Source organism: Grammomys surdaster, unplaced genomic scaffold (genome assembly GCF_004785775.1).
Source record: "Grammomys surdaster isolate TR1022 unplaced genomic scaffold, NIH_TR_1.0 125852, whole genome shotgun sequence".
Lineage (NCBI taxonomy): Eukaryota > Metazoa > Chordata > Mammalia > Rodentia > Muridae > Grammomys > Grammomys surdaster.
In genome coordinates this window covers 1,573,954-1,586,721 of record NW_021620678.1, presented here as the reverse complement: position 1 = coordinate 1,586,721, position 12,768 = coordinate 1,573,954, and the positions used below count along the sequence as shown (strand labels likewise).

Sequence of the window (12,768 nt, the reverse complement as noted above, 5' to 3'; positions counted from 1 at the left end):
GACAATGATTATGGTAGTGATGGTGACAGTGACAATGGTTATGGTGATGACAGTGACAATGATGTTAATGGTGGTGGCAGTACTGTAGTTGCTGCTGCTGCTGCTGACAGCCAGCACTTCTTGATGCTCATTTTGATCTGGTTGATATCTTTATTCCTATTTTTACAGATGGGAAAATGGAGACTTCTCAAAGTTAATTGACTTTCTCAAAGGCATCCAATTAATCAGCATAAAACACTCAGTCTAAGCTGCCCATCGCACAACAGATGCTTACAGCGGCCACCAGAAGGGACAGCTGTCTGTGTAGGCCCATCTACAGAAAGCACTGTCTCTCCTTCCCCTGGCCAGAGGCCCTCTATTCTCAAATGGCATCACCACCATCTCCCAGAAGCCCTTCTTCGGTTAGCTATATGGAAGCTGACACGCATCAAAACCCAGATCGTTACCTACCCTGCCATGACAATGAAGAAATCCAGGCGGTTCCATGTGTCCCCGAGATAGCACTTCTTGCCAAAAATGCCCAGGGCCACCATCTTAAGCACCATCTCCATGGCGAAGAAGATGAAGATGAAGTCGTCAAAGACCTGGAGTAGGAGGAAGACAGGACAGGGTGGAGTGAACTCTGACAGGGCAAGAGTGGAAGTCAGAGCCACTCTGAGGTCAAACGTGGGACTGGAAGAGAACCTCAGAGGCCCTTGTCCACTCAGACTTTTCACAGCGAGGACCCTGGGGCTGAGCACCAGGCTCCCTCATGATCCCTCTCGCAATGGCACACATGGGGTAGCCCACTTTACCGCTAAGGAAACAAGACTGGAGAAGTCAAGTTCCTTGCCCTGGGTCACACAGAACTCTATGCCAGGATTAAAATGAAACTCGAGTCTGGCTCCCAGGGATGGGCATCAAATATTCTACTCCTGTAAACTGGATGTATCCCCAGAGCCCTACTCTATAGTCCTTCAAACTATGCCCAAAACCACGCAGATGCCGCATCAGGACCCACTTCAGGGGATGGGAGAGATGCAAGAGGCCACAGGGGAGGGGGGACTAGGAAGCCAAGGCAGGCTTTGGCAGAGAAGTGTAGCCACTGCGCTTGGCTTTGTGAGTGGGATGGGGTGAGGAGCCTCAGCTGGGAAAGCAAAGATGGCCGGAGGGGCAATTAGTCAGGATGGTGAGGAGCTGTACCACAACAGTGCCCTGAGCTTGGAAGAGGACATCAGATAGGAGGGAGGAAGGGGACAACCGAGAGGCTCACCTGCAGGATCTTGCAACGGTCTGACAGGCACTCCATATCGTCGCATGGCTGGTACATGCCCAGGGTCACACAGTTCAGCAGGATGACCAACATGCTCACACACTCGAACCACGTACATGGAGTCAAGGACAAACTGGTGGCAGTGTGGCCTAGGGTTAGCTACACTCCTGAATATGACACCCCAGGAACAGATACACAGTCCATTTCTGCCCCCCACCCTCACCACTGTGGACCCCTCAACGACCCAGGTCTGACTTTTCAAAGACTGTGCAGCTGGCCAGTCCCACACCAATGCCACACCCTGCAAGGAATCAAACCAAACCAAACCACTGAAGCATCCACTGGAGGATGCTTCTGGTCCCGCTCAGGAAGGAGTGGCTCCCAGAAAGGTCCCCAGCCTCGATAGCTCTGATGCCAGCCTTCTCTTCTCCCCCTCCCATCCCTCTGCAGAGGCTCCATGCTTCCTGGAGCCAGGGCATCTAGAAATCAGTCCTTCACTCAGTCACAAGCCACCAGCAGGATACAGAGATCCTACAGCCCAGACCAAGGAGAACTTCCTAAGTACCCACCTCCCTGCTAGCAACCCCTCCTAGGCCATGACTGACCCCATCCACTCTTGTGGATCTCAATCTACCCAAAGGGAGAGCTCAAAATTCAAAGGGATCTTGGGGCTGTGTCACTCACAGCCCCCCCCCCCCGCCGCCAGCTGTCATGATATAGCCAAGAAAGCTGAAGCCTGTTCATATCCCCCAAAATGGCCTCTCCTCTCTTATGCAAGTCCTTGGGGTCTAAGGAGAGCTGTGCCCCAAAAAGTGCATCGCATTGAAAAGAAGTGAAACCACACAACAGCATAAATGACTGAGGTCAGACTCAGGGGTGAACTGCCAGACAAAGGAGCCTGTCTGATGACTCATTCCCTTCTAGTAGTTTCTCATCTACCAGGTAGGAGACTGATAGCCCCTGCCACCAGCTGTACTCATACTCCTGTCCCTGACTCCAGCATGTAGCATCTGGGTACAGAGCTGCTGTGTGCTGTCAGAGCAGCCAGCAGTGCTAGAGACCAGGGCCTGCATATGAACTCCAGTCCCTGCCGTGAGTGGCTCTGGGGTCTCAAGTAAGTACACATCAGCTCCTCACTGGAGCTAAGGGACACCTCACAGGTCCACAGAGGCTGTCTCAACTCCTTAGAGCGTATGAGTCACTAAAAACAGCAGGGAAATGGTCCCCTCCCCTCTTCGCAGAGGGCCTGCTATGGCTCCCAGCTTCTCTTGGCATAAGTTCAGAAGCCCTCCCCAAAGCTGGCCAGCAAGACCTCCTCGCCTTCCCGTGACCGCCTCCCTCCAGCCTGCAGAGGCCTGCTTTTCCTGTCTGGTCTCAGGCAGTTCCACCCACCTCTTCAGCCCCACCAGCCCTCCAGCTTGACTCAAGCATCTCTAAACCACCTAAGGCTCATTGTCTCCGCCCACTTTTGAGCAGAGTCTGGGTCCCTGGGATTCACACTCTCAGCTCTAACCAGAACAGCATGGAGACACTCAACCAAGATTTGCTGAGTGAATACATGAGTTTCTCTCAAGGCCCTGGCCACACCAGCTCAACCCTAGCTCCATGAAGCCACACCAGCCCACCACAGCCAGATGTCAACCACAGTGGACTGGGCCCCTCCTGCCTGCTAAAAGAACTGACCTAGTTTCCATGGCAACAGCCCCCTCTGCTCCCCAGACCCTGCTCACCTTGAAAGCTGCCTTCCATGGCCTCTGTCCCTGCCCTGCTCCTTCCTGTCCCTGGCCTGGCTGCCACTCTCCCGCCATAGCCTGTAATTAATTTTAATCGCTGCCAGGCCCCCTTTGAGTCCCAGCCTTGCTCCAGCAGTAGCTTTGTCATTAATTAACTTTTTTGAAGTTCAAACGTTCTAATTACCAGCGAGCATCCCTGATCCCCTTGATCCCCTCCCCCACCCCCCACCTCCCTCTCATAGCCCAGTTTCTGCTGCCTCTGTCCTTCCTGGAGACCCAGGCCCAAGTGCACCTGACAGACCCATTCACAGGTAGGGAAAGTCAAGGTTCCTCTTTGGATCATGTGGTTGGGGTCTGTCTACATCAGGCCTACTGGGTTCCTTGGCCAGTGTCCCCTCCTGGCCCTTTGTCCTGTGTCTGCAATACTGCCCCTGACTCCCTGGGGCTGCAGCTCTGGCTCCTGCCTCTCTGGTGAGCCCCGTGTGATGCCAGGCACTGAATCCTCAGGCTCCTTGATAAACTAAATGAGATACAAAGGGGAACAGATTTAGCCAGGTGTAACGCTACACACCTGTAATCCCAGCACTGGGGAGGCAGAGGCAGGAGGATTGAGAGTTGAAAGTCCCAGGGCAGGAGCTTTAGCCCTTTAATTCCATCAGAGACAGAAGAACCTGAGTTCAAGGCCGGCCTGGTCTACAGGAGGCCAGCCTGGTCTACAGGGGCAGCCAGGAGTACACAAAGAAACCTGTGTCAAAAAACTAGAGAGAGAGAGAGACAGAGACAGAGAGAGACAGAAAGAGACAGACAGAAAGAGACAGAGAGACAGAAAGAGACAGAGAGACAGAGAGACAGAGATATGAAGGCCATCCTCAGCTACATAATGAGTCTGAAGCCATTTCAGCCTACATGAGGTCCTGTTTGGTGGCTAGTAGCCAGCTCCTGAGGCAACCCTAAATGTACAACTATACCTGTCTTTTCTTGCCCCCAAACAAGTTTGTCCCCTCCAGGTTAATCTCTTCATGTCTCTTTCCTGCTCAAAAGCCTTCCATGGTTCCCCATGACCTGACACCCAAGACCTCGGAATTCTGATCTCTGTGAGTTCACTGCCTGAATCTCCTGTTTGTCCTGGTGCACACTAAGCTTCTTGCTATATGCAAGCATACCCTCTTCATGGCTTTACCTTCCCTCTGAGGCAAACCCCGCCCACCCCTCACAACCTCTCTCCTGTGCCACCCATACCAAAAGCTTCCACCTCCCTCTCCTCCCGGGCTGGTGCCCAGCCTTCCACCCACCAGGTCTAGCACATACCAACAGTGATGAACCTGGCAGTCACTATGGCTGCATCATGCCAGGCACCCTAGGGACATGACCTTAACTGTCGCCACCATCCATCAGGGAGAGACGAGGAAGTGGGTCTGGAGCGCCAACATGACTTCTACAAAGTCACACTGTATCTCAGGCTGAGCCACTCAAAGTGCCAACTGCTTCCTCTGTAGCTCAGCCACCCTGAACGTGGCCCACAGGCCCTGCAGGCAGAGCAGGTCCAGTCCCTGGGCCCCTCAGCTCCTGCTGGCCTCAGGCACAAGGGGAAATCCCAGATGGCAAGACCTGGGTCCCGTCCAAGAGCTCCAAGACTCAGAAGTCAGGCCAGCGTGGCATTGCTGCCCATGGCTCCTGACACATTCCCGCTGGCTCAGGGATGAAAGGCCCCAGGCGTCCTGGAAGATAAACCAGGCCATGCATGCAGCGAGGGTTAGGGAGCTGTCAGAGCAGTCAGAGCCTTGGGCAGCTTGGTGGCCTGGTCCAATATCCACTTTCCCACCTCATATGCACCAAGATACTTTGAGCTCAAGCAAGCCAGGTTGAGTTCTGGAAAAATAAAAGGGAAGATGGAGACCCCAAGAAGGTAGACGGGAAAGTCTGGTAATAAAACAGATGGGGTCTGAATGCTGTCTCCACAAGAAAATAGAGTGATCGATATGTCCCCATCGCCCCTCACAGTCAGAAACAAAGCCCTGAACTGGCGTTTAAGGATGTGCAATGGAGACCCAACCGCTCTGCCTTCCTTGTCTAGAGACTCTCAGTCCTGTAGGGGTGAAAGCAGAGCAGCCCCCTTTAATCCTGAGACAGCATGGGATCCATAGCCCCACTGCATGATGGGAAATGGGAACAGAGCCTTGGTCAAGCCCAGGGAGAGGCTGGAAGAGAAACAATACACATAGCACCCTGACCATTGGGGGATCCCTGAGTCAAAAGAGCTTCCTGCCTCTCCAGGAACTACTTGTCATCCTGAACAGCCCCAGATGGTGACCACCGGAGGAACCCCTGAGGAACCTGCAGAGCAGAGCAGTGTCCATCTGATCAAATGCAATTGCTTTAGTAGCAAAGCTGGCTTTTCAGCAGGCTCCAGAGACGACACTTAAGCACCCTTGTGGGTGGCAGGGACATTCCAACACCTCAACCCCACCATCAGCCAGACCGGGGTCGGGGGGGAATACTCCAGAATCCTGGACCCTTCCCAGCTTTCTCCTCTCCCACTTCTTCCCAAAGTCCTCAAGGCCTCGCAGAGAATTAATGAGCACATATGGAGTGCCTGCTGTATACCAGGTGTCCTGTGAACACCTGCCGATTACAAACACTTCCCAGGTGACCGAGAGTCTCTGCCAATGAGCTTTCTAACCAAGCATCCAGCACAGAATGCAGGCCTGTGATCCTGCTCTCAGGAAGTAGAGGCAAAATGTGAGTTTGAGGCCAGCCTGGGCATCAAACATCCTACCTTAAACAAAACTGGAATGCCATGTCCCAGCGTGCAGAGCCAGCACAGCAGGCTCAGTAGGAGGAGCCTGACAACAAAGTCAGGGTGCTCTCACACACAGATGTTCCCTCCCAGTGCTTACTATGGCCTTCAGTGGAGGCTCAAGGTGTCTTTACAAGCCCTTTGAGTGACAGCAGCCTCCCAGCCGACAGACTTTCAGAGAGGCTCACCCTGGCTGGGTGTAGTAGAACTTCAGCCCCTTCAGCACTAAGGAGACTACAGCAGGTGGACCACTAGTCAGAGGACACCTGAACTACAGAGACCCTGTCTCAGAAACAAAGACAGGAAAAGAAGCAGACAGCCCACAGAAGCCCAAGCTTGAGATAAAGTGCCTTGTACCTCTGGAAAGTCCTTTAGCCTGACCGAGACTACTGCTGCTGTCATTTGACAGAGAAGGAAACTAAGGCAGCCAGCACTGCCGCAAGCGGCATACAGAATCTGTATTGCTTCTTGTTGATTCCAGGTCCTATGTTCTCAACCACACCTTGGCCACATTGGGCTCAGCACCTCAGACCTGGGGCTCCCTGATGTCGAGTGTTTAAGGGACCCTGCTTTGCCCTTCTTGACTGGCAGCTTCAGAAGGGAAGGCCAGGGCTGTGTTTGCCACCTTGGCCATAAAAGATCAAGCTGAATCAATATGGAACCCCACAGCTTGGCACTGAGGCCTAAGGAGTCCAGAATGTGGGTCAGGGCGGGTGGAGTCCACCACCACACAAGGAGCACACACACACACACACACACACACGCACACGCACACGCACACACACTCACACACCTGCCAGGCCCAGGCAGAAGAGTGACTGGGTAGAGGGACAGTGCCACTCTCCCAAGCAGGCCCTGCAGGGCAGCCTCCTCTCCGAGAGCTGCCAGAGGCCTGCATGGTTACCATGGCGACCACCACCCTCCTTCCTGCATTGCTGATGAGAGACTTCTCTGTACTTGGGGTGGGGGGAGCTAGGGAGGGGAGGCTGGGCTAGGCGGGGGTGGCCACGTTTGTTTTTATTTTTTGTCAAATCTGAAATCTATCCATTTCCCAGGGTTCTACTCAGTTGTCTAAATATGTCAAGTGGAAGAAGGCGGCTGGGCCCAAGTCCTCCATGATGGGGAGCAGGCCCAGCAGACAGTCTTCCTGTCAAGACAGTCTAAGCTCTCGGTCTGTCTCCAGGAAAGCGGGAGAGCTGAGGCCTCAGGTACCTCGGATCTTGAGCCAGTTCTGTTTCCCTAAGACCAGGTCCCCAAGTGTCTCTGGAACCCCTGCTGTGTACCTCACATCTGTATCTGTGTACTGAGGTAAAGAAAGTTCACTTCATTCCCCTTGAGTGTAGTCCTGTACCCAAACAATTCCTGACATGTGGCCATATTGTGTTTGCCACAAGGACAGTGGCTGCCATGTTTGAATGCCTAAGAATAAAAGCTATTCATTCATTCTTTCATTCATTCATTCATCTGTTAATCTCCTCAACTAATCTTTATGGGCAATAGTCATTCTGGAGAGTTGTTTAGCAATGTCTACTACAGTTGAACACAGACTCAGGCTTGGGAGGCAAGCAGTGACATCCAGGGACACTGCTCAACATTGTACAGGACAGTCTCTGTCACAAAGAATCAGTCAGCCCCAACTGTCAACAACAAGGCTGAGAAATTTCTTTGGCTACTCCTGCGGTGGCATACTACACAGTCAGGAAAAAGAATGAGCATCCAATATGCACAGTAGGATGGAGGGATCTCCGTTGGTGAAAAAGCCAAACACACAGAGATTATGTGAGTCCCAGTCTATAAAGTTCAAAATGAAGCAAAAGGGCTCAGAACAGCAGTGAGGCAGAGAAACCCCTGCAGATGAAGAGGATCGGGTCACCTCCAAAGACTGAGACAGTCTCAGTCCGAGTGGTAGCCACAGAAGACAAGTTGCGGAAAACTGTCTAGATCCGATAGTATGTGAGCTCACCTGTCGACAAAAAGCAAACCGGAAGCTGGGTGGGGGCACACACACTGGCAATCCTAGCATTCAGCAAGCTGAGGCAGGAGGATCTCAAGTTTGAGACTCCATCTCAAAAAAAAAATAGTAAAAAGGAAGGAAGGAGGAAGAGGAAGGAAGGAAGGAAGGAAGGAAGGAAGGAAGGAAGGAAGGAAGGAAGGAAGGAAGGAAGGAGGGAAGGAGAAAGAGGAAGGAAGGGAGGGAAAAAAACAATTTCTCCAAAAATACACCACCAGCTGAGGCTGGAGAGAAGGCTCAGTGGTGAAGAACAATGGCTGCTCGTCCAGAGGACCTGGGTTTTGTTCCCAGGTCCCACATGGAAGCTCAGTCATAAGTAACTCCAATGCTAGGGGATCCAATGCTCTCTTCTGGCCAGTGGGTAGACACCAAGCATGAATGTGGTACATAAACATAAACGCAGACAAACACTCATATACACAAAATAAAAATAAGCAAATCTTAAACAAACAAACAGGGGCTAGGGTTCAGGTGGTAGAGTGATTGCTTAGCACACTCAAAGCCCTGAAGTCAGTGCCCAACATATATCCCTGTAATCCCGACAGGAGGAAGACCACAAGGAAGCTCGTCATTGGCTACATAGTGAGTTCGAGGCCAGACAGGGCTATATAAAACCCTGATTCAAAAATGAATGAATAAAACACACAAGCTTCATGCTGGGGCACTCACTGGGTCTGGCATCCAATGAGATCTTCCCAGCAGCCCTTGCACCTCTGCTCTGCTCAATGATTTATGGGCAGTCCCAGCTAAGGAAGGTACTAGCTAGGACTGGCCCCATTCAATCTCTCTTCTGGTATGTGTTTGTAGATCACTGCACCTCGTCACCCTCACTGTGCCCCAGGGAGACGGGCATACTCACTTACTCACTTGCCAGACACAGAAAAGAAGATCTAGAGACTGTACAATTGACCCAGCAGTACGAACGACACAGCAGTTGAGGTGCTCCTGGAAGCCAACGGACACACAGGCTACCAGTTCCACTCAGCTTGCATGTCCCCAGTGACAGGAAGTGTCCTGAAGGACAGACAGTTATGCCTGGTTGACTCTGCATACAAGCCCTGAAGTCCCTTAAAATAACGACCAGTCGAGTCTACCCTCTTCTCTCCCTATTTGCCTCTCTCCCTTCCCATCCCTAACCCCTTCTCAGAGTCCCCACCAATGAAAATTCAGTGGATTTGTCCAGTCTCTGATTCCCATACGTCCAGCAAGCAATAATGCCTGGCACAGTCAACCAGAAAGGGGGAGGGGCAACAGTGAGCAGATAAAGATGCCAGTCTGGAAGACAGCACAGGGTCAGTGACCCACAGGAAAGAAGCTCTGGCCATGAAGACCTGCCGGACATACCACTTGGCTACTAAGGAAGAAAGGGTGGGGCAGACACCAGGGCCACTGCTGTGCAGAGACAAACATGTCCTCAGAAGCCCACCTCGAAGAACCTGCACCTACAGGGTAGGAGACTTCACCTTTTCTTCAGCAGCTGAGAAAAAACACTTCCACTCACTCTATTGACCAGACTTGGGTGCCCCACCCCAGCCACCCTGTGCTCCTCATGACAGAACAAGACCATCCCATCCTGCAAGTTTGGGAGTCTTCCCTGGGACAGCCACCCAGGATGTCGGTGGCTTTGAGGAGACACCATGGAGGCTGGGGAAGGGTTTGCAGTTCAACTTCCCATCCTGAACGCCTGCTGTCTCTTCTTTGTGGCATCATTCCTTATTCAACAGCCATGGTTTGTCATTCTCGAAGCACTCCTCTGCTGAGGCCTCCCTCTGTGCCTGGTGCTTAGAAACCAGAATGAAGGACACTTGTTCCCTGATGCCAGAGACCCAGGAGAGACAGAGGGCAAAACGCTGCTCCTTCTCTGGTGACCTGTCCTTTACCACGTCTGCCCCAGAACACATGCCTGTTCATTTTGACCTGTGTGTTCCCACAGCAACATACACACACACACACACACACACAGTGTGCTTACAACCACCTCTCCCTTGCTCCCAGCCAGTAGCACTGGGCCTGGCTGACCCTACTCCTTTGAGAACGCAAGTTCTCTATCTTTTCTGTCTTAAACACAGAAATAATGGAGTTTTTCTTTTATTCATTTATTCATTTATTCATGTATGTGTGGCATGGCCTGGGGGGGGGCGGTTCAGAGGACAACCTATAGGAATCCATTTTCCCCTTCCACCAATATGGGTCCTAAGCACTGAACTTAGGTTCCCAAGTTTGGCAGCAAGTACCTTTCAGATCAAACCATCTCACCAGCCCAGAACAGTTTGTTTTCTTGTGGTGGTGACAGTGGTTCTTTTGGTTTGTTTTTTGTTTGGTTGGTTTTTGGTTTTTCAAAACAGTTTCTCTGTGGAACAGCCCTGGCTATCCTAGAACTCTCTTTGTAGACCAGGCCAGCCTTGAACTCAGAGATCCGCCTACCTCTGCCTCCCAAGTGCTGAGATTAAAAGTGTGCACCTCCATGCCAGGTTCTAAAAACAGTTTTTAATGTAAATTTTCTAAAAATTTAAGAATAGAAAGTGAACCTATATTAAAACAATTGACATCAAAAAAGTAGAATTTCCCCAGGAATCTCAGGCTAAGAGAAAGACAAGGGTGAGTTTCTGGTACTGGTCTGGGGGGCTGGGGGGGGGGGGGGCAGGGGTTGGGGGTGGCCATTTTTTTTCCCCAGGAAAGTGATTTCACAAGATTCTGAGGTATACTACCTTACAGCAGAGATGAAAGCCCAGGCAAGATTGATAGGTAGGGCCATACTCTGAACATCACTACCCAGTTCCTCATAGCTCTTCTTTTCTTTTTTCACCTTAACCTCATGGTGGTACCTTAAAGATGAACTCGGGATGTTACGAGATGCTGTATTCCCTTTCTCATACAACCTGGCCTTACTGAATAAATCCTCTGCCTTCATTTTCAAAAAAAAAAAAGAAAGAAAGAAAGAAAGTGAACCTATTATGCTAAAATAATTATCAAAAATATCAAGATGTAGATATAGGTATAGATACATAGATATAGTAACAGGATCTAACTTGTTAGGCCAGGCTAGCCCCATACTTTTAACAGTTTTTGTTTTGTTTTCTGATTGTTTTTGTTTCTGGGACAAGATCTCAGTCTGTAGCTCTGACTGCCCTAGAACTCACTACATAGAGCAGGCTAGCTTTGATCCTACAGAGATCCACCTGCCTCTGCCTCCTGAGTGCTGAGGCTAGCTACTGACCTCAAGCTTGAAATCCTCCTGCCTCAGCCTCCCAAGGACTGAGCTTGCAGGTATGAACCTCCACACCACAAAAAAGATGTTTATTGATTAATACACATTTTGTTATCAATACAATAAGTAACAAGGGCCAGTGGTAGGTCTGAGGTTATGTGTCAGTCTGTCATCATGAAGGATGTGCCTGCTAGTCCAAGAGCTCTGCAGTATCCCTGGTGTGACAGGGAACACTGACAACTCTTCTCCCAGGTGACAGGAATCATTGCTGTGCCGGATGAGGGGGGTGGAGTAGAGGAGTTTCCAGTGTTGTTTTATTTAATCTCTACTGTTTATAAAAAGAAATCAATTTGTCCCCAAAAGAGCTCATGAGCCCTCTGTTCTAGGAACCCCCAGGCCAGAGGAGTCACCCCAAGTCCCCAGTCTGGTCCTCCCACTTCCTAGACTCTAATCTTTCAATACTGGATCTCAGGTGCCAGCCCCGGGTCATGTGCCTCCTCTCCCTGACCTCAGTGCTGACAGCCTCCTGTGGGCTAGAATCCAAGGTTATCCCAAGACTGTACTCATTCTCAACCAAGCAAGAACCCCATACTCTGCACCAAAGATCTCTGTCAATCCCAAGTTCTTCACACATGAAGAAGGACATGTCATACTCTCTCCTTTGTCCACAACACAATTCCCATGTGTTTCCATCTTTCCACCAGCCTTAGAGTCTCTGGAGCCTCTTCCACCACAGGGACCTGTCCACAGCCTTCTGGACCTCCTTAATGACCCTGGAGATGTGTCCATTTCACCACCAGAACCATCCTCCCCTCCCACTTCTCACAGCCCACTCAGGAGTCTCTGGGCAGCCCCCTCCTTCAGCCTGGCTGTCTAAGATCCATCGTCCACGTGTGGCCCAGCAGTTCTTCCGAAACCACAATCTTGGATGCCCTACACCACACCACCTTCAGCCTCTGCTTCTCAGCCCTCCACAGTCGGCTGGGTGTTCAGGGCCATTTGTCTTCACCACTGTCCAGGCTCATCACTGCCCATACAATCTCTATCACCTCCCCCTGCCTGCCAAGAGGCAGTCCGTCAAAAGCCTCGCCACACCTCCGCTCTGTGCAGCGATGTGGGTCCAGGCCTGGAAAAGCCGCACGCATCAACAGAATATGGAACTTGAACACAAGTTCTCTAACTAGCAGAAGGGGAATAACACATTGCATACTAAGACCCCAAAGATGGTTTGTGGGGAGAATAGCAGTGTCCCAACACAGGCTTGTCCTTAGCACTGAGAAGGTGACTAGAGACATTCAAAATGGGGACAGGTGTGACCAATTAGCACTCACCAGCTATCCGATGAGCGGGGAGCTGAAGTATGTGTGGGTAGGAGGAAGGGAAGGGCCTCCTGAGGACAGGTGAGAGACAGGTAGGTTAAGCAGAAGCATCTATCTGATGCTGCTGCATTCATGTGAGAGTCTGTGGGTGGCTGTGGGGGAGTGGGTGAATGGACAGAGAGATGGAAGACAAGTAAGAGGATGGTTGGGTGGATGAACGGATGGATGATGGATAGACAAATGGAGAGATGGACCTGTGGTTGGATGAATATATGAATGGATGGATGGTGGGTGGGCGAGTGGAAGGGTGGGTAGGTGGGTAGATAAATGGGTAGATATGTGAGTAGGTGGATGAATTGTGATCGGTGGCTAGGTAAGTGGATGATAGATGGGTGGGTGGATGGATGGATGGGTGGGTGGATGGATGGATGGGTGGGTGGATGGATGG

At 51.2% G+C, this 12,768-nt stretch overlaps 1 protein-coding gene across 1 annotated transcript in view; it reads right to left on the bottom strand.

Annotated features, from left to right (window-relative positions):
• The window catches only part of Cacna1i (calcium voltage-gated channel subunit alpha1 I), a 98,633-nt gene that overhangs the window by 75,351 nt on the left and 10,514 nt on the right, over positions 1-12,768 (bottom strand). Inside the window, exons 2-3 of the mRNA XM_028789847.1 lie at positions 1,253-1,364; positions 451-584 (exon numbers count right to left, since the gene is read on the bottom strand). Coding sequence (XP_028645680.1) covers positions 451-584; positions 1,253-1,364 — 246 coding nt within the window. The remainder of the gene's footprint in view (positions 1-450; positions 585-1,252; positions 1,365-12,768) is intronic.